Below are 22,091 nucleotides of genomic sequence, written 5' to 3'. Positions count from 1 at the left end.
CGTGGTGTGGGCTTCGGTGAACGGCCGTGTGAGACGGCACCAGAGCAGAACCTTCCTGCCTCTGACCGCCTCACCGGTCTTCATTTCCAACGTCCATGGAACCGGAGAGGCCCCAATCCCTTTCTGCAAGGCACCCGAGGCTTGTTGACATGAGTGTTTCTAATGTTACAGTCAAGACCTGGACATTTCAATGAAATGAAACACATAACCATGCTTTCGAGGCAAAGAAAAGCACCCCCTGCTTGGCCGCTGCCCCAACCAGCCTCCAGGGTCCTTGCGCAGGCATTCCCCAATATTGTCCATTCCCATACAGCACGCTCTCTGGGTCTTCCCCTTCCGAACCCCTCCTTCCAGCTCTTCTCGTGGCTCCCTAAATCGGCACGGGGGAGCCAGGGCTTCTGATGCCCAGAGGGTGCCACCGTTCCATTTGGCTTGCCTTCCACCTGTTCAGAGCATGGGGTCTAGCTCAGCGAAAAGCCCTACTGCGGAGTCCGTGGAGCACGGGCTTTGAATTCAGCCCCCTTGAGCACGTGGGTCTACAAGCTACTACCTGTGTGACCTGTTCAAGCAACGTACCCTCTCTGATCGTGGTTAATAGTAAAAAGACGATGAGAAACAGCCTCTCTCTCAAAGAACTGGCATGAAGAATAAGTGGGACGTTCCATGTACAGAGCTCAACACAGTGCCTAGCATATAGCAGAGACTCCGAAGCCGTTTCGTGGCCAGGAACTACAGAACCATCGCTGAGGGCCAGGAAGACGGGCCGGTGTCAGCAGGCTCTGCTGGCTGATTGCTCTGTGGCTCCCTCCTTCGGAACCAACACCACGTTTATTCTGTCCCATGTTTCTGACAACTTCAGCTTCGCCCTTTAAACTTCACTGCTCGAGTACGTCAGGTTTCTAATTTCAGGACACGACTGGGCGACGACAAGCCAGGGCTCTGGGAACTGGGACCTGGAGTCCGGCGGTGCAGCGGAGACTGCAGACCCCGTCCGTCCCTCGTCCCAGGGTCGAGACGTGAGCGTGGGCTTGATGTAGAGCCAGAAGACTCTGGGGCAGACCCGGGCTTGTCCTTAGACTCGGAATCTTGTTTCACTTGGGGGTCTCCAAAGTCGTCAGCCCTCCAGAGCTGCCCATGCCAGGGTGTCTGGCTCGTTTGCAGTTATCTCGGAATCAAGAAGAAAGGCTGAAACCTCCCTGTCTCAGGTAGATTTCTTATCAGGACCCTGAGGATTCTGGAAGGGATGCAGTGATTCTTCCAAGGCATGCACAGATTCGTGGTTTGCGGTCACATCCCAGGCAGGACGCATTAGCCATGAGCCCTCGCAGATGTTCCTACGAGCTGATTGCTGCTCTTTGTCTCTGGGCCGCGGGTGAGCTGCCCCCGGCCCAGATGACTCCTTCCCACTGATCACACGGCAAGGCCTGCTTGCAGACCAGGATGTGACCATGTGGTGAGGCCGCGATGCTGGATATCTGGGCAAACACTAGTCTAGATGTCTCAGCGAAGGTACTTTTAGAGGAGATCACACTTAATTCTGTAGACTTTAAGTAAAACAGATCATCCCCTCTCACGCGGATGGGCCACATCCAATCAGTTGAAGAAAGAGAATACGAGTTGCTATTCCCCAGAGAAGAGGGAATGCTGCCTCCCGGCTGCCTTTGGCCTCGAGTGGCAACATTTTCCTCTCGAGAACCCTGACTACTACGCAGACCGGCTCTGACCCAGCCGGCGGGTATTCGAGCCTGGTGCTCAGGACTAAGAACCAGCATGAGATCATCTCCGTGAACATTCTAAGTACAGTGAAGGACGAGGAAGGCAAATGGATGCAATAACTCTGAGAAGCTAAAGGGCACTACCGTTCTGTGTGTCAAACACTTTATAAACACGGTCCCCTTTCTTTCTCACCACACACCTATGAAGTAGGTCACCAGCGAACAGGCAGGGAACAGGCTCGGGAAGGGAGCCCTTCCCCCGAGGTCACGCAGCTGGCAAGCGAGGACGCGTCAGGTCTTCTGACGGACGTCTCCAGCGCCTTCCACGACCCCACGCCCGCTGAGCGCATCAGGAGAGGACCGTGAGTCCTCAACACAACTTCAGTCTCTTATCTTGATCTGAGTACAGGCAGCATGGCCTATTTTTTTTTGCTTTGAGTCTTTCAACATGGGCTTACTGTTTCAGGGCCAAATACTCCCAACCTCATCCAAATGTTTCTTTTCATATTCACCTCAACTCGAACTTGGTATCCTCCAACCTTGCCGTCATAAATCTACTGGGCTACTCTAGCTGCTGACCCTTGAAAAATAACTGGGAAGGGTATTTTTTTTTTTTTTTCAGTGATCTATATGCTTAAGATTAAAAAAAAATTATACATATGGACTGGGTTTTCTAGAGGGAGCTATATAAAAACTTAACAAAACTATGCAAAAGAGTCACATGGCACACGGGACCTAGGGTCTATCCGAGACATCTCAGTTCTCTCCACTCAAGTACGTCTGCAGAGCACTGAGCAGAGAGAGGGGCCCGCAGACTCGGACACTCCAGCAAGGCGGGTGGTCCTGAAGGACGCGGCAGAACGGCCAACTCACATCCAGCAAAACGACAAAGGCACCCGAGTCACAGACGTTCCAGTGCACAGAGAAAGAAACAACCAAACGGCAGGCCACCCTTTCCACCCTTCCACGGCTCAGAGCAATGAAGTGACAGGTCATGCAAAGCCGGGGCCTGGGGTTAGGGAAGATGTTCAGCACACGGAAGGCGTGCAACACACCCCTCACCCACTGAGAGCTACAGGGTTGAGCACATTTCTCCTGTAAGTGCAAGAACCTCTCCATACATGTGAGCTCATGGGTCCCAAGTTTATTCTGAGGAGAAACTGTAAGGACCCAAAGTGAGTCCCCCAAATAAGGAGAAGCTGATGGTGCAGCCCTGTGAACAAATCTTGTCAGCCCTACCCCAGAATACGCCTGGGACCAAGGAGATCCTTCTAAAATACCTGTTGAGTTGAAATAACTAAAACACAGAGTCTCTACAGCGTGGATGAACGAACCCGAGGGGGACTTCCCTTATGAAACACCGGGGCCGGTCCGAGTAGGGCCCAAATGCCGCCACGTGCTTGGCTGACGCTGCTCACCAGTGAAGACCCTGAGAAGGGCAGGAAGTGCCCGGACAAGGCAGCAGTCCGTGCAGACGGTGGGGAGGGAGGAAGGAGTGCGTGCTCAGTCTGATTCGCACAGCACGGTCCACGAACCCAGCAGAGCGACCGTGGGCTGGAGAGTGTGGGGATTCATACGTGCCACGTGGAGTCACTACGGTCTCATCTCCAACCCCGCTCACTGTGCGGAGATGCTGCCCTGGGCTCTGGCGATGAGGGAGGGAGGGAGGGGGAGGATGAGACCACCAGGCACTGAACAGGCCCTGCACATCCATCCTCTCTCTTCGGCCCCACGCAGCACCACGGACTGAGGATGACTGGACGGGTGCACAGCGCCCGGACACTGTGCCAGCCAGTGTGACCTCACTGCCAGCTGCTCCAGGCAGTGCCATGCTCGTCTGCAGATGGGCCGGCCCCCCAGAAGGATAATGTGAAGACATTAAAGACCCCCATGGACTTGCTCTGTTCTCAGGTCCCCTGGGGGCCCCCACATGTATTACAACTGCACAGGGCAATCACCCCCACTGGGCCGCCAGCTTCTCCAGGGCAAGTCCTGGAAGGTTGTGGGGTTGGGGTTTTCCTAAAGCCCCCAGGATTACAATCCACAGGCTGCTGTAAACTTGACTTAAACATTCAGCCAGCCCCGGTGTGGGGCTGGGTTGACCAGTTCCCTGAGGCCTGAGACAGTCAGAGGGACTGGGTGGGCGGCAACAGGCAAGAGGGAACACCAGAAATGGACAGAGGGTGTGGGGGACCAAGGCCAAGTCTTTCCCAGCCAGTTTCAGCACAGGCTGGAGCCGGGCGTCATCCGGCCTCTCTGGCACCTCCGGCCTCCTTGTCAAGCTGGCCGCCCCGTCAGGCTGTTTCATGTGAAAAGACTCTCCAGCCCCTCTGCACGTTTGTTCCCAGGGCCTGGGCCTTACACAGAGCCAGGTCCCCGCTCTCTGGACCCGAACAGCTTCTGATCTGAGACCACCCCGCTCCCATCTTCAAGCTCCAATCCATCCCACGCACCATTCTCATCAAAACATGCCCACGTCCATGTGTTCTCATGCCCTTGCTCCTGACCTTGGTCAGCCTGGCCACTTGTTTATCTTTCAAGATGCTGCCGGTAAAGCTGTGGGTAGTGACATCTCCCGAGTGCTCCGTCCAGGCACTGTCTCGGGGGGCCCCACCGGAGCCCTGTGAGGGGGGCCCAGGGAAATTCAATGGCCTGCTCCCACACACAGCGAGGAGGGGGTCGCAGCCCCAGAATCCAGGCCGGGCCCCACGGCCCCACTCTTGCCACTGCCCCGACCTTGGCCCTTTATTCCCATCAGCTCTCCCTGCAGAACGCACGGCTTCCCCACGGTCTCTGCAGCTCTCCCTGCAGAACGCACGGCTTCCCCACGGTCTCTGCAGCTCTCCCTGCAGAACGCACGGCTTCCCCACGGTCTCTGCAGCTCTCCCTGCAGAACGCACGGCTTCCCCACGGTCTCTGCAGCTCTCCCTGCAGAACGCACGGCTTCCCCACGGTCTCTGCAGCTCTCCCTGCAGAACGCACGGCTTCCCCACGGTCTCTGCAGCTCTCCCTGCAGAACGCACGGCTTCCCCACGGTCTCTGCAGCTCGCCCCTGCTCCAGGGATCCACACGCTTCCTGTCCCACAGCTCTGCCCACGGTGTTGGGACCCTGGGCCCAGCCATCTTCCTTGGCCTCAGTGCCTTTGGCATCATCTCTAGTGCACAACAAACTCAATGAGCACGTTCAGATGGACGTTTACTGCCTTGTGCCTGGAGCCAGAAGGCAGGCCGAAGGAATGGCTGCCAGTGCCCAGGGGCGCCGAGCTTTGGAAAGCTTTGGGACAGGAGGGTGTCGCCAAGGACCAGAGGGCAAGCAGTGAGCCCCTCTGGGAACCACTGAAGAAGGGCTGAGGTATGACTTCCTTCTCCCAAAGCACCCAAGTTCGTTCCTTTCTCCGTTTCCTCCCCACAGGATTTAAATCGCAAGGCAAGCTCAGAAATTCAGGGCCTCAGCTGAGTTTCCTGGGAAGATGAGACGCCCCCCTTTCTTCTCTTTCTTCCCCATAAATCAGGCGATTCGTTATGTGTGGTGGTCTGGGCTGCCCATGTCAAAGTGGGACCACACTCCCTCTCTCTACGGGGCTGTGGGCCAGGAAATCTTTCTCTCGTCCTGGCCTCTGCCTGCTAAATCCATAGTCAGCAAGGGCGGCGAGAGGCGTGGGGGATGCTGGGCCATCTCTCCGCTTTGGCATGTTGCAGCTCAATTGTTCTTTCTCCTCTGATAAAAGTGCCTACCCCGGTGCCGACAGGGCCCAGACGCCCCGCGCTCTGTAAGTCAAGTGGGCCCGCTGTGGAAGAAGCGTCCAGTCGATGCCTCCCCAGCCGGCAGGGACGACCGACGTTGGCCAGAGCCATCACTCAGCCCCACCGCCCATGTCAGATGACATCACAACCAGGCAGGGAACGCTGTCCCTGGCTGTGCAGCACCGGGGAGATGAGCCCTGCCCCTGGCACGACTCTCCGCGCCTGCTGACTCTGCCCACGGGGCTGCTTGTGAACACAGGGCTCACTGGGGACATTTAACACCAATGAAAGTATCAGACAGGAAGTGGTATTTATGGTTTCTGTGAATTCATACCTCAGTAAGACCTGTCAGTGAGAAGTCACTGGGGGAAGAAGAGAGAACTAGAAAGATCCCTTGAATAGGACCTGGCCCAGCCCCATCTTCAACCTATAGGGCTACTCTGGGCCTGAGGTTTCTTATTGTAGCTCTGCGCTGTGTGTGTGTGTGTGTAGGCAGAGAGAGAGAGTGTTTTATTTTTTATCCTCACCCGAGGACATTTTTTGTTCAGATAGAGTGGAAGGGGGGGGGGGGGAGAGAGAGAGAGAGAGAGAGAGAGAGAGAGAGAGAAACATCAATGTGAAAGGGACACATCAAGTGGTTGCCACCTGCACAACCCAGCCAGGGCTGGGGACAAACTGCAACTGAGGTACATGCCCTTAGTGGGAACCAAACCCAGGTCTCTCTGGACCACAGGCCGATGCTCTAACCACTGAGCCAAACCGGCCAGGGCGAGAGAGAGAGTTTTAAAAGGTGGCAGTGCATTAGGGCCAAGTGACTTGCCCAAGGTCCTAAAGATCTGTCTACAGAGCTGAATCTTGACTTCTCCATGACAGCCAAACCTTTCTAACCCCACCGAGACCCACCCAGTGGCTGACTGGCCATCAAGAGTTCCCAAGCCTTCCAAGAGCTGCAGAAGCCGAAATCATTCAGAGGGATCAACCCAGGGAAACAACAGCCCATCCAGTCCCGAGCTCCCTGCCACACCCTGCGGGAACCTGCCGTGACCCGGGCCTTTCAGGACCGCCTTCCCTAAGATCATTTGTCTTGGCTCCGGGGTGCACTTCGGCTGCAAGAGGTTTCTGGCCTCCTCTCCTTCCTATCAATTTGCCAGGAACAACAGTCTGTCCAGGTCGCTTCAGGTCTGGCCTGGAAAGACCATGAGAAACAGTCACCAGATAAGAAAGCTTTTCATGCAGCAGGGCCGCGGTTTTGACTCCCAGGGCCGCCTGCTGTGTTCTATGCTGACTTGGGGACAAACAACTCCCACATGTGTCCTGTGGTGGTCAGTGGAGGGAGAAAGGGAAGAACAGGGGCACTTCCGCCTCCGTGGCCCCCATGGCACGTGGCCCAGCACTCTGAGCTGTCTCTTTCCTCCTGCGCTGCCAATGTCCAGCTCACTGGGGCAGAGGTGGTCCAAGGTCTGGAATAATCGAACAGGACAGGACCGTGCTGAGGAGAGGACAGTTACGGGGCTGGGTCCTCAAGCTCAAAGGGCTTCAGCCTTGGGCACAGAGTTGGTTAGAGGCTGGTGGCCAGTCTGCTGAAGGGCAGTTCCAGCATTCGCTCAGCAAACATTGACTGACTCTGGAACAGGCAGGCATCGCGCCAGCCGATGACGCCACGCGAGCATCTCAGACAGGCTTGACTTTAACCTTTAAGGGCTTGTGATAGGTGTGGGCTCCCTTCCCCATAATCAATGCAACAGTCTAAAAATTTTATAGGGGAGCATCGTTTGATTTTGTACACACACAGAGATGCTTATAATTCTGATGTGGTGCTGCTGGTGCTGGTACAGGGATGGCAAGTCCCACGGGAGCCCAGAGGAAAGAATCACCACCTCTGCTTGGGCAGATCAGGGAAGGCTTCCATAAGGAGGTGACCTGGGAGGCAGCAATAAGAAAAACAACCAAAGCGCAGACCATTGCACATGTAGATGGTGCCCGGAAGCATGAAACACCTTGTTACGGATTAAATATATACATATATTTGGTATCCTCACCCGAGGACATTTTTTGCATTTATCTTGCGATAGAGCGGGAGGAAGAGAGGGGGGGGAAGAGAGAGAGAGAAACATCGACCTGAGAGAGACACATTGACTGGCTGCCACCCACACAACCCCAACTGGGGCCGGAGACAAACTGCAACCGAGGTACATGCCCTTGGCGGGAACCAAACCCGGGTCTCTCTGGTCCGCGGGTTGATGCTCTAACGGCTGAGCCAAACCAGCCAGGGCCAGATTAAATATTTATTTCCCCCAATCATATGGTGAAGCCCTAACCCGATATGATGGTATGGGAGGTACCCGGGTTCAATGATGTCATGGCGGGATTAGTGCCCTCATAAGAGGAAGACACACGAGGGCCTCTGCTCTCCGCCAGGTGAGGACAGCAGGCCAGGAGGAGGCTCTCCGCAGAGCCCGACTCTGCCGGCACTATGAGCCTGGACTTCCATTCTTATGAGCTACAAGTACGGCAGCAAGGATGGTTTCTCTACTCCTAAGGCACCAAGCCTCTGGCAGGCCCCAGGGTGCACTGTACCTGCTGGAGGAATCCTTGCCATCGACAGGGAAGACTTCAGCCATTACAAGGTCAGCATTGAAGACCAGCTGGCTCAGAACCCTGTTTTCTTGACTGGCTGCCTCCCGCGCAACCCCGATCAGGGCCGCAGACGAACCGCAACCGAGGTACGTGCTCTTGGCCTCTACCACTGAGCCAAACTGGCCAGGGCCCATCCTCACTCTTAAACCAATGTGATGACTCTCCGAGTTAAAAGCAATCAAAACCACAGCATCACATCCTATACTGGCCACTAGGTGGAGCAAGGTGTGGCACCAGAAAGACACCAGAGGTGAAGCTGATTTCCCCCAAGTGTTCAGTAAATAGAACCACTGAGTTACACAGCTGGTGGTGGTGGTAAGTTATATACGCCCAAGGTCCTGTGAGGGTTGGACTGCAGAATAGACCATTCACAAAATATTTATTAAATACCTGTTTGTACTAGTCTCTGAGTTTAGAAAAATAATGGGCACTGTCTTCCTTCTAGGAGCTCCAAGTTTGGAGTAGGGGGGAGAGAGGGAGAGAGGGAAAGAGGGGGAGACATAGAGACATAGACACACACACACACACACACACACACACACACACAGCTCTAGGTTACCTGCCATTCATTACAGAAGGCTGTTTCTTGCATTAGCAAAGCTCTGCCATCAGGACATGCTACTTTCTTCCTGGAATTCCTTTGCCATCAAGCCCATCTGACTGACTTTAAAGTAAACACCACCTCTGTGAGGCCCTCCTGGACTTTCCCCAGTCAGAGCTAGCTCTGTCTCATGCCTTTCTGGTGGCTTTGGTTTACAGCCAACCTTGTGTGTGAGTCCTTCACTTAACATGGGAAACCGTCTGAGAGGGGCTGGGTGGTGTTGAGGGGCTGGCTGGTGCTGAGGAAAGAGTATGGTCTCAGAGGCAAACAAATGGGGTGCGAGGAGAGATGTGGCTGGGGCTAAGGCAGAGAGGGCGGCTGAGGGAAGGATCATAAAAAGCCTCTCATGTTCTATGAAGAAGTTGAGATCTGTTCCCAGAGGCAATGGGAAGCCATCAGAGCTTCTTGGAAAACTTTCTGATGTTAAATGTAAATGGTCATTTTTTTCCCAGGAAGAAATGTATATTCATACTTTAGAAGATTATACAACTCAGGGCCTCCTTTGAAAAACAAAACAATCATCTTTCTGAACACATGGATGCTGAGTCTGTCTCCTGGATTTTGTTCTGTACATATGACACTCTGAATGCTCAGAAGCTGAGTCGATGGATTGACTTCACAGATCAGAACTTAGGAAGAGACATTTTCATCTGTCGTTTTAAATTCTTTCCCACTCAAGACAGCCAAGCCCCAATGTACCCATCTAATAAAAGGAAGTGGTGAGGGCAGGGGACAACGTGTAAAGTACTTAGACATGCCTGGCACACACTGAGAGCTAATTCACACACACGCATGCACGCGCGCGCGCGCACACACACACACACACACAGACAACACACATTCGGCATTATGTGCTAGGTAATATAATTTCAGCCCCACCTTCGGTAGAACGAAATGACACATAGACCATGTGCATACGATCCAGAGAAGACAGAACTACAGACATCTGCTACACCCAGCAGAGACACGGTATCATTTTAAAAACAAACGTCATAGGTTTTCAGAAACTGGAATGTACTTCCATACCAGCCTGTCTCAATAGACTCGCTGTAAACTTTCACAGGAACTTCCCCCAAGAGCCTCCTACGGATTCCTGTTGCCCACATACCAGGGCTGTCCCTGCGAAGCCAAACGAACATCTGGATGCAGACCTGAGTCAGCTCATGGTTTCCAAGTACCTGCATATTTGAGGTTGATAAGATACCTAGGCTCTGTCTGAGACTTCGTGGCCTGAGACTTTGTGGCTTTATCAGATATTTGCCATTAGTCAGATACCACCTCAAAGAGAAATCTAACTGTGGGAGGTTAAGAACCATATTAATTGCAGGGCTGCCAGGCCAGGGCAGTGAAATGATGCGCCTGACGTCAGAGCTCACAAGGGGCAGAGCAGGGCTCCCGCTCCACGTGTCTGACGTCTCAGTCTGCGTTCTTTCCACCATACCAATTGCCTCAGGAATATGACTTACTTAGCAGATTCTGACGCGGAGACTAAATGACCAGTTCGCCAATATGTCCAATCCTGTCATGTTTATAAAAGGAGAAAGAGTGAGTACAAAGGCCAGTAAATGACTTGCCCTGGACTCGCACGTGAAAGCAAACTGAAAACTCAGCCTCAAAGCAAACGCTCCGTGCGTTTCCACAGAGGGAAGTCAAGCTTAACTAGCGTTCCAGAATGGTGTAGCTAGAAGGAGCATTACGAGCAGTCGGGGCTCTCTCGTTCTCATTTTGGAGGTACATTTGTACAGTAAGAGGAACAGGAGAAGAAAAACCAGACCAGAGCTCTCTAGTTTCAATAATTGGGTGGTTTGCTTACATGTCTGCACTTTTATCTACACTTGCTCTGAGAGCTATCTCACTTGCTAAAAAATGTAAACTTCCCAAAGCAGAAGCTGAAATGTAAACATTTGTGCTTTTCAGCGGGGAAAGGGCTCTGGTTTGAACAGCCAAGGAAACTAAGACTTTCTCCCTGTGACATCACTGAGGTTCAGTTTTGAGTGTTTCAATGTCTCCACCTTGTGGAAACAGTCAATACTACATCAAAATCAACACTGACCTTCATCTACTGGGGACTAAAAGACAGCTCCAACAATAAAATAAACCAATACAAATATCTCAAAATAACCTAAACATTTCTTGGTAGTATATTATAGTAGGGTTTTATCATGAAAACCGGAGGCCATGATGGATTCTAATGAATAATAAAATGATTAAATTACATGTGACAATTTTAATAACAGGTATATGTTATTGTTTTTCATGTTTACGAAAAATTAGAAACACAAAATGATGCTGTAAGTCCATGAACTTTCCCAGCCTTTCTGGATGGCAGAACTTTGTTTCATTATAACGGTTTAGTGGCCATGGTCTTTCAAGTTTTCACTTCAGGACGTTTCTAAAAGTAACAGGCAGAAAGCCAAAGCACCTCTATGTCTACACTTTTAATTACGCCAGAGCGCATTTCTAGTCAGATAGGTGGAACTCAGCAAGAGTACATTAATTTTGAAATGAATGCCGGTAGCTGTATCGTTCAATGCAGCAATGAGATACCGGGCCAGATGGTGCGCCACGGTGGTTAAGGAGCAGGGCTACGGAGCCGCTAGCCCTGGGCTCTGCCTCTTGACTACTGCAGGGCCTTGGGCAGGTTACTTAACCCTCCTGAGCCTCAGTTTACTCATCCATAAAATGGGGACGGTGACATCATGTACCTCGAAGGATCGCTGTGAGTACAGAACAAGGTAATACACATAAAGCACCCAGCACAGGGCCTGGTGCATAGTGGGAGAATGAGCTATTACTCATCTATGAAAATACCGACTCACCCATGGGTTCTTGATCACTGTTCATGGAAACAGGTGGCATGTGTTTTGTGCCTGATTTTTTTTTTTTAATTGTTTTTCTTCATTGATTTTAGAGAGAAAGGAAGGGAGAGGGAGAGAGAGAGAGAAACATCGATGAGAGAGAACAATTACTGGCCACCTCCTGCATGCCCTCAACTGGGGGTTTGTCTCACAACCTGGGCATGTGCCCTGACCGGGAATCAAACCGGCGACCTCTTGGTGCATGGGTCGATGCTCAACCACTGAGCCACACCAGCCAAGCTGGGCCTGATTTTTATTATCTATAATTTTGACTACTAGAATTCTAAAGATCTTGAAAACTTCTGCACAAGTGAGGTGAACAGTTGCAGACTCAGGCAAGTGGAACACATAGATGCACCTTTGATTTACTCAGGGATCTGGGAGCAGAGCTGAAAACAAAAGGCAAGTCTAGGACTACACATGGTCACAGCATGGCTCAGACAGCATCTCATCACAGGGATCCACGTGTTCATTAACTCAGCAATATCTACAGGCTCCTATATGCACAATGCACAGGCACTTGGCAGTGAACAAGCCAGATAATATCCTTGCTTCACGGAGCTTATTATTGCAAGCAGGAGGGGATAGGGAGACCATAAAATAGAAACAAATAATCAGGATAATTTCAAACAGTGATAAGGTTTCCAAGGACCATAATACCAGGTGATGGAGAGGACAGGGCATGGGGCGAGGTCACACAAACTACTTCAAGTTGAATAGTCAGGCTGGGCCCCTGCAAAGAGATGCCCAGTGAGTAGCAAGAAGGAACCAGCCCTGCAAAGATCTGGGGAATAGAATCCAGGCAGAGGAACAGAGGGTGCAAAGGCCACGAGGCAGGAGAGAGCTTGATGAGACCGAGGGGTAGGAGGAAGCGCAGCAGGGGAAGCAAAGGCGGGGAGGGTGGAGGACAGTGAGATCTAAGAGTCGGGGAGAGCCAGGTCCTGCAGGACCAGGTAGGCCATGCTGAGGCGTCTGGGTTCCACTTGAAGTGCTAGAGTTGGTTTACAGAACTGACACAGTAGGGTCTGTTGTCACGTGTCCCTCGGGCTGCAGGGGGAGCCTTGCTAGAACCACCCAGCGAGGAACTGCCCAGCCTGGACCGCGGCCCAGGTCTTGTGACCAAAAGGTTCCCCTCCACACCTCACAGCCTTTGACACGGACAACGAAAGTCAAGCAGGCATTTGGATCTGCTCCAGGGAACTTAAAGCTCTGTGCCGCCCCCCCCCCCTTAAAAAAAAAAAAAAAAACCCAGGTGCCAAGGCTTCTGTGAAGAGAGAGAAACCCTAAGGACTCACCCGCTTGTGATGTCATCCGTCCGGATGTTCTTGCTCAGGACGTCCCCATCGCTCATGTAGCCGGGGGCATCCATGCTGATGCCTTCCAGGTCCATCTCGCCTCCCGCCTTGTCTGACACATCCACGTGGCAGACACTGCTGCCCCTGGAGGCCAGCTGCCTCCTCAGAGGGGCCGAGTACACGTAGCGGCCCGACTCGGTGTTGATGAACCGGCTGGCGTTGGCTCGGGGCGGGTACCCGTTGCCCATGGAGGGGGCATCTCCTGCTTGGAGCCGAGGGCTGGACTGGCCGAGTCTCCAGGACAGAGGAGTGGGCCTGCCCGTCAAACTGAGGATACTGCGTCCGCTGATCTCCGTGGTGACGTTGGTGTCAAAGGTGGTTTCTAATGTGCTGGAAACATCAAAGCCGCCTTGGGTTAGACCCTAATGTGCCCAGAATGCTTTGCAGTTTATGTTCTTTGCTTTTTAAAAAATTACGAACTGTTTCCTAAATACAAGATAGGGTCAAACAGGTGCCGATGCAGCTGGGCGCTGCTTGTTAGCACAGTGAGGATGATGAAGATGCAGCCCGCAGAGCATTCTGGGAAGCCCACCGGGGACCTGCCCACAAACACGGTGCAAGGCACTCGAGACCATCGCTTCGATGGAATTACCGTCACTACTATGATCGTCCTTCTAACTCAGGAGAGGAAACAGAAAATGCTGGGCTGACAGCAATGGGCACCGCAGCCCCACCTGCCCGTGTGCATCTGGGGGGTCACAGCTCTCCTTCACCCAGGGCAGGATGACCCTGTGAGGTCCTACAGCCCATCTCCTCTCCTCCACTTCCTCCTAACCGAGCAGGTGGGGACCGCCTTGGTGTACTAGCTCCCTAACATCCATTTCCCCCACACCTTTGCTTCTCCCACATTTTGTCCAAAATGACCAGTAAACTTTAGGGCAAAGAGTTGAAAAAGAGGGGTGAATGTCTTGGCTTGAGATCAAATTACATGAGTAATAATTCAAATTACATGGCCCACATCTGCCCGGAGATGAGCTGGTCCTGGCACCGGGAAGCCTCTCCTGCAGGCCCCGTGTTTCTGACCCCGACACAGTCAGGAAATCAGTGCACCTCCTCAGAGCTGCAGGGGTCTCTGAGCAGAGAGCGAGTCTTCCCTGCAGGAGAAAGCATCGAAGCTGTCCCTCTGTCGTCACAACCCTCCTAGTCCCAGCCTAGAAACCCACGACGCTGCTGTAACCCAGCCTGTCAGTTTTGGTGATTACGGTGGGAACAGGGATGTTTCATAGCGAAGTAGCACCCCAGGGTCCCAGGGCCCAATATCTGGCTCCCTGCCATCAAACAGCCAAAGGTTTAAGGGGCCCCACGCCAAAGCCAAGCTCACTCTCTGGAAGAACCAAGTTGTTTGGTGCCTCAATGGGTTCTGTTTCCCTCTGATCCTACAGCAGCCTTACCTCCCTCATGCTGGGGTCTCCCGAAGGTTTGGGCCCCAGTCATATTTAAGATGGAGCCCAAAGTGCTTGACCTCGATTTTCTGAAACTGCCGGCAGTGGGGAAGCCCCGTGGGCTCCCTGCTGGGCTCGTCTGTCAGTGAACTTGAAATTGGAGATGCAAAGGAGACTGGGAGATCAGTGGGTTACCTAGGACTCGGCCTTGATTATCAAAGCCAAACACAGACCATAAATCTTGGTTCTGCCCAAATCACAAAGGACGTCCTAGGGTTGCATCCTTTTCAACTTCTTGCTCGGCAGTGAAAACCACCTGATAAATGGTTCCAAGATAACGCTAGATTCCATCCAACGGAATCATTGTTTCAAGATGACCGTCAGGTTTCATAAGCACTGCCTGATGTGTTTTGTACACGTGCATGACTGACCGTTACAGGGTGCTGTGCATCAGAAGGCCGGGGAGGAATCCAGGTTATTCACTTGACCGCACAGGTCAGATACAGTTCACCTGCTCGTTTCAACAGCGCAGGATGGTCTCGGAAAAATGCGCGTCAAGTGAAATCTAAATGGAGCTGGTCTAAAATATCCTCGGTTGAATGGATTTAGCAAGCTCCTGCTTTGGGGAGGAATCTGTCTATATGAATTCTCGCTACGTACACTTCTCTTCCGCGTGCCGTACGGCATTCTTTGTCAATTCCAGCACGTTGGGCAATCAGGTAATCTACTCCAGTATTGACCGAATGACTTGCCGAGTGGCATGAACAAACACAGGGCAAGCCTGGTGGCAAGCAAGTTACTAGCTAGTTCAGTGAAGTAATTCATGCTTCGGATACCTGTGTGTAACCTGAGTTCCCCGTAAACTGGACATGGTCTCCTCCAAATTCTGCCGCAGATCAGCAATGTTCTTCACTGTCCGCAGGCGCCGAGCCTCAGGATCTTCCCCTGCAAAGACAAGGGTTAAGACTATTTTAATTCTCAGACAGATGATGAACTTCATGGGAGCAGTAATTGTGTCCATGATATAACCATGTTCCATGCTCAGGGCCTGGCTCACCTTGGGTTTGAGAATGAATGAATGGATGCATGAATGAATGAATGCATGCATGCATAAACGAAGGAGAGTGTTAAATCCAAGGAGAGAAGGCTTTCTTCTCCCTCTAGGTGCCTCCTAAAATAAGAGAAGTCTAGCTTGTCACACTGATTCCGATAAAGACATACCCATGTTAGGTCCGATTCTCAAGAATCATTTTCCTCCCGTGCAAAAGTGGACGAGGTATTTTGTTTTCTCATTTATTGGTGAATCATACTGCTGTCTCCTGGCCCTGTGTTACACAGGAACTAAAGATCTGCACTTATTCATCACAAACATGTCTACAGAGAAAGGCCTGCCTTTTCTTTTTTAATTGTCATCTCAAATTCTGGCTCCTCTACGCAATGGCTGTGTGATCGTGGGGAAGGGGCCGATCCTCTCCATCCTTCAGATGCCACCACCCTAAAGCGAGGGCAGTTAGGGAACTGACCTCCCAGGACAGATGTGGGGACCACATGGCACAGGGGCTGGAGGTCCCTGTGCACAGCGCCCGCCACCAGCACTCAATTCGTGCCCGTTGGTGCTGCAGAGCAGGGAGCCATCGAGAAAGCTCAGGGCTTCGCTTTGGGAGACAAGGGACTTCTAGTCTTTGGGCAAGACTTCCCACAAAGGACGTGGCCAGGACAGGTCCAGCTGGCACAAGTGTCCCAGGAGATGCAGGTCACACACAAGCCAGGAAGCCACGTGCTCTCAGAGTAAGGAGCATTGCTTCAGGTTCCCTGGCTATTCTGTCTTGTTTGGACATACAAGGGGAAGAGGCACGGGGGGTAATCACAACAGCAATGAAAGGAGTTGAACATCCCTCCCCCAGAGTAACCTCAAGGAGCGTCAGGAAGACTAAAGAGCCACAATCAAGGGTCTTAAAAGCCTATGACTCTTTCAGGTGTGAAGCAACATTTTTACAGAAATCTCCATGCAGAACACAGTCCACACGGGCAGCAGCAAGTGGACTCCGCATCAGATGCTAAGTAGAACTTCCAGCAATTGTCACTAGTAAGGCACTAGGCAGCTAAGAAACGTCATAGAACTAACCTTCCCTCTGAGACAGATGACACGTTCCCTAGGTTGTTCTCAGCACGCTGGTGCCTGGAGGCTGGGGATACAGTCCATGGCAGCTGTGTGATTCTGTGGGGGATTCGCTGCAGAAACTCTCTATCCTTGGAAGTGCAAGTGTTTTCAATTTTCTCCCTCTTTTTAACCAAAAGAAATTTGGAAGGCATTTATTTTTTTTTTCTTTTATCTGAAAAGTCGTCAAACTTGTACTTCCCACCCAATTCTTTAGAATACATATACGTAGGCATGTGTTTCTGAAGAGAAGCAGTGATGGAACGGCCTCGGAGGAATGTGTCTGCACCCGTCTCCCAGGCCGTAAGGAAGCATCTTTTGCTGCCAGCTGGGCCACATGTCACCCATGTCAGGCTGCCAACGCAGGTACTGACCCTTTGGACAGCTCTAGCCCGGCAGTGAACATTTATTATGAAGCTAATCACCTTCATTATTTAGCTTAATCACACCCAAAAGCATAATGATAATTTATCAGTCCAGGTCCCTATTAATGACATAGTTGCCTGTGTTGACCCTCCTTAGAAACTCAACAATCTTCGAGGAGGCATGGCACCTCACTTCTACGGCTGGTAGCCCCCACACTTATCGACAGACGCCCGAGAAATACTTACTGTCCGAAAGACGTTCGGCCAGCGCAGGGCTGAAGAAAGAGACTGGCATTTGCACCCTGACAGATAAAGGTGTGACTCGTGGCACGGCTGAGACTGGCCACTTGAAAAGTCCCCTATTCTTTCTGAATCACCTCTGTGAAATGGGGATACAATCCTTCCTTTCAAAGGGTAGGAGGAGGATCAGATGAGATGACCATGTGATCTGCCTGGTACAAAACGAGGGCTCGTTGAATTTGACGGTCCTGGTCTCTCTTGGGGGCAGGGGGTTTCCTGGTGGGAAATGTTCACTTGCCCAGAGCCCTGTACACACCAGATTCCAAGAGCGATGTAGAAACGCAAACTAGTAACCCACCTGCCTTGCTTAGGTGACCCATTCTAAACTGTCAATTCTGCCTCCTTGGAAGATGGCCTAAGTGCAATATTTTCCAACCAGCTCTCAGCCAGAACCAGATAAAAATACAACCATGCTCCAGTGGAAGCTCCAGGTTCCTTTCCGCTCACAGACAGAGATCATCAGAGTTAAGCTATCCCATGTCTACCTGTGGCTCTCACATTTTCCAAGGGCAGCCTCAAGCCATCGGCCAGGGTGGAGAGACCCCCACACCCCCTGACCCAACAGAGCTCGGTTTAGAGAAAGTCAGGGGGAGGGTGTCATAAGAGAACTCGGAAGGAACCGGGGATCTTTACTCGGAAGGGGAAGGCTTAAGGGACAAGCTGCTACAGGCAAAGACCGAAATTGTCTGTGGGCTTTAGGAGTCTGGATCACATCCAGGAATCAGAAATGTAGGAAATAAACTCTGTTACCCATGAAGACCACAAAACTTGGAAAGGCTGCCTTATGCAGGAATGGTCCTCTTGTCACAGAAATACCCAAGCAGAGACTGAAGGACGATTCATCAGCGACTGACAGGAGGGGCTCAGAGGCTGGATAATAGACAAACAGGCGTCTGCGGTCCCTTCTAACTCTACAATCCAAGTTGCAGGTCTTAATGGCAATGCTATATAAATGGCAAAGCACCATGGGAAAATCCACCTATCTGCATACGCAAGGGGAGAACAAAGCAACTGATCAAATAGCCTCGTCCATGTCCATTTCTAAATGAACACACCATTCATGTTCATTTCGAGGGATTCGTTATGGACAAGTTAAATTCAACCCTGTTGCCCCCCTGCGGTGTCTCCATAAAATAATTCACCACACAGTCACCCACGTGCGTTCCACTGTGCAAATGGAAAGACAAGCCACCCCGGTTAAGAAACTGCCACGAGCCACCAACACCATGTGACTGAACGGGGAAGAGTGTGTGATCAGGCGGTTGGCTTCGCAGGCCTGTCCCCCCAAGCAGCTGACAGCATCGCAGGCTTCCTGAGCTCTTAGTCCTGACGCAGAGGAGACACGGGCAGAAGAAGAAAAATGAGAGAAAGATCACAGGCTTCCATCTGTCGCTCTGAAATTTAAGTGTTATGTGGAATGTTCCCTGGCCGCGGTTTTGCTTTTCAAGCGTGGATGTTGCTGAGCTCCGTGCCTGACGTGAACCCACACTACTCCGCAGGACACACATCTGATACATGCCGGGCCCTGGAGCCCTGGCCTCGCTCTTTTGATGTGTGCACAGAAGAACACGATCTGGAATGTGTGTGGAGACCTGGGCAGGCATCTGAACTCCACACCCTTCTCTTGGCCCTTTTCCGAGGCTATCTGTGGGCCCCTATGCAAGGGAGCTACAAACCCTGGAGAAAAGCAAGCAAAATCCATCAAAAATGTGGGGCCCTGAACCGTTGCATGATGGATCACTCACAAATGGCTTGAAAACTCTCTGCTCCATCACTGTGCCTAGTCTGTGGAACCAAAAGGAGTAGTTGCATCACTCAGATCCTCTGAAATGAATTCTCAGAGCCAATGGTGCGATGGGAAGATTCAATCACATGGGCGGCGGACCAAGGCCACAGCTGCTGTGCAGCTACTTAAATGATGTGGTCACAAACAGTGAGCCTCATAAATGAATTTTAGACACAGATTCAATTTCCAAACCAACTCTCGAAGTGGTAAGACAGGAGAAAAACAACAGCCACCGCTCAAAGTGTGGTTTACCACTCCCTTCCCTGGTCAGAAGTGGCTGGAACACAGGGCACAGAGCTGGGGAATGGGGAAGAGAGGCAGAGAAGGTGGCCACTCCGAATGCTGCAGTAGGGATTCGAACTCGGATGCTAACTTTTCTCCTTCAAAGGAAGAGTGTGACAGTGTAGCATTAATAGGTAAACATTTGTGGAATTAACTATATGAATGTTACTATATGAACACTGTGGATTCTATGTTTTTATATAATGTCCCTTTAATCATCAGGGTCTAGGCTATACCCGCCCCCCCCAATTTTTTTTTTTTTTTGGTACAAGCAGCATGCTGTAGTCTTTCCAATGAATAGCGGGTGCTAAAAGCAATGTTCAATCGGGGCTTCCATACAGGAAAGAAAAAAGTCAGTACTTTGAGTTCCTACACGGATGAAATGGAAACTATCTTAAAAGAGAAAAGAGACTTATTTACAATTTTGGGGAGGAGGGACTAGATTGTGTGAGAGAACAGGAAAGAAAAAGAAGAAAAATTATAAACAAAATAAATGTGTTTAGTTCATCAATCAGTGCCTCAGCAAACCAAATTCAAATCATGCCGGGGCCATGCCCACCCAGCAGGTGGTTCCGCGGGGGCGGCATCGCCAGCAGACAGAACCCGGGGGCTCCAAACTCACCAGTGAGTTCCTCCAGGGCAGGCTGTCCACTCTTGGAGTAGTGGCTCGGCTCCATGCTCACCCCCGCGGGGCTGGACTCCGCAGTAACATTCCCTTCGGTGTCTGTCTGGGACCTTGACACACAAACCAAAGCAGAGACGCTTGTCACGAGGGGTAACTCCCACATCTGGACCACAGTGGTCTTTCCACTGCACCCTCCATCACCTCCTTTAGCAAGAAGCTTTGGAATGAAACAGACTGACACTAAATAATTCATCAGCACACGTGGAGCAGCCTCCACACTGCGAAAGATGAAACGTGCATCCCCCAAACAGAGGGTCTGCGCTCCTGCACTGGGGGCTGTTCCTCTGCAACCCCTTCAGGGCGCTAGGTCTGGCCAGAAAAATGCTGGAGAGGCTGGGGAGTTCAGATCGCTTAGCCAATGCCAAACAGCAACTTCTAAGTAACCAACACCAGCACGTCAAGCCCGAGATGACTCCATTGACAGCCTCCACTCCCCACCCCCCAATCCTCCTGGCATGGCTTCTCTGAAAAGGTGACCGTGAAACCAGTCAGGACTGCGTGCCAAGCAGGTGTGTTTGCCCTGCGGGTCTCTGATTCAGAGCTCAGATCTTCTGACATGAAAGGTCTCATTGATCATTATTTCAACACTTGACTGAAATGTGTACTTTCCCAAACCTTCTCCGTGCCCTTGTTTGTCAAGCAAATTGAGGCAACTGCTGCATGCAGTGTGTTCTTGCCACAACCACCTCTGTTTGTTTAGGCATGGCATGCAAATGTATAACTACACTCGGATGCATAACCCTGGGTGCAACATTATTAATTCATTAGCATTCTGAGCGAATGCAACCTGATGTCACTGTCTATGAAGAAAGTGTTTGCCAAGAATGAGAATTGTCTTAAAAGTGGGGGAGGTACTGATAAACCTCAAGTCATCCATCTAGTCTTCCTCACTCTGGCCTCAAGCCATTGGTTCCCATTTCTGGTCATCTCTCTTGAAAAGATTTTCATATTCCTAGTGGTCCTCTCCATCTGCTGGCCAGAGTCCAAGCTCTCATCAACCCTGCCTAGGCCCTGTGAGGGCTTTGTGAACAGGTATGCTGCCTCCAGCCTGGGAGTTGTAAATGGCAGCCAGGTGTAGAAACCAGCCCGCAGATTTATTCTCATTACTATGCATGATATTTTAAAGCTTTTGAATTAGCTTCAACATTTAAAAATTGGGAGAGTTCACAAGAAATAGTTGGATTTCTGCCTTCCCCAGTAAAAATAAGAATGAGCTCCACCTGCTGGTGCCAAGTGGTGGCTGCTCCCTCTAGAGGCGTGGAGGTTCCTCTGCCACAGCCCCGCTCATCCTGAGACTCCCATTTATACTACCTTTTGAGGCCCAACCAGGTACCTAAATCTATGACCTCTATTCTACACTGTTCCTAGCTCTGGTCCACTCCCTACACCATCTTCCACTGATCTCTGTGACACTGATGTGATCACATCACCCTCTGATTAAAGGCCTCTGATGGTTTCCCATCCCCCACAGAAGAATGTCTAAACAGCTTATTGTGGTTGAAGATGCCCTATGTCACAGAAGTCTACCTCCACTTCCAGCCCCATCTCCCACCCTTCCTGCCCCTTACACACAGCCCTGCCCTCTGCTCCACCCACACGGGGCTTCTCTCCAACCCCAGCTTGTACCATGCCCTTAGAGGTTTTGTCTTTGTAGTTATTGCGACCTCTGCCTAAAGGTCCCCCTCCTTTCTTCCTTAGTCTGCTGCCTTGAAGATGCAGTTCCCGTGTCTTGACCTGGAAGCCCTCCCTGGCTGCCCGCTGACCATGCCACCTCTCGTGCGTGTCCACAGCACTGTCCATATTCTCCTGACGCCCGTCTGTCACAATGTGATGTCATTAACAGATCTTCCCTCCACTAGACTGAGAGCTCGGCAGGTACAGACGGGCTCTTAGGGACACCTAAGAACACAGCCTGCTTACGTTCACACGCTGAGCGGGCCTGTAGGCAGGATGAATGCGTTGAGTGGATGAATGAGAAAACATTTTAAGTCTAGAAAGATGCTGGGCAGTGGAAGGAACGTCAGACTTGGAGCCTGGCCACTTAGCTGGCTTCAGGTCTGGAGTCCATAACTTGATAACCATGCACCTTTGGGTCAGTCACTTCCCCTTTGAACCCAGGGCCGGGTACGGTGGGCACAACAGCGGCCTTTCCTGGCTGCTACAAAAACCACATGCAGAATGACACACGCAGCGATGGAAGTGTCACTGTTACTTCTAAATTGG

The 22,091-nt window shown here is 51.5% G+C and overlaps 1 protein-coding gene across 3 annotated transcripts in view; it reads right to left on the bottom strand.

The window, feature by feature from the left end:
- NAV2 (neuron navigator 2) overlaps positions 1 to 22,091 on the bottom strand; it is a 375,174-nt gene that overhangs the window by 136,804 nt on the left and 216,279 nt on the right. For all 3 annotated transcript variants that reach the window (XM_036258164.1, XM_036258163.1, XM_036258161.1), the window contains 3 exons: positions 19,806 to 19,918; positions 15,129 to 15,237; positions 12,851 to 13,240 (listed from right to left, as the gene is read on the bottom strand). In XM_036258164.1, coding sequence (XP_036114057.1) covers positions 12,851 to 13,240; positions 15,129 to 15,237; positions 19,806 to 19,918 — 612 coding nt within the window. The remainder of the gene's footprint in view (positions 1 to 12,850; positions 13,241 to 15,128; positions 15,238 to 19,805; positions 19,919 to 22,091) is intronic.

This window comes from Molossus molossus, unplaced genomic scaffold, assembly GCF_014108415.1.
Source record: "Molossus molossus isolate mMolMol1 unplaced genomic scaffold, mMolMol1.p scaffold_m16_p_13, whole genome shotgun sequence".
Lineage (NCBI taxonomy): Eukaryota > Metazoa > Chordata > Mammalia > Chiroptera > Molossidae > Molossus > Molossus molossus.
The sequence above is the reverse complement of the archived record's forward strand: the minus strand, read 5'-3'. Positions and strand labels throughout refer to the sequence as shown.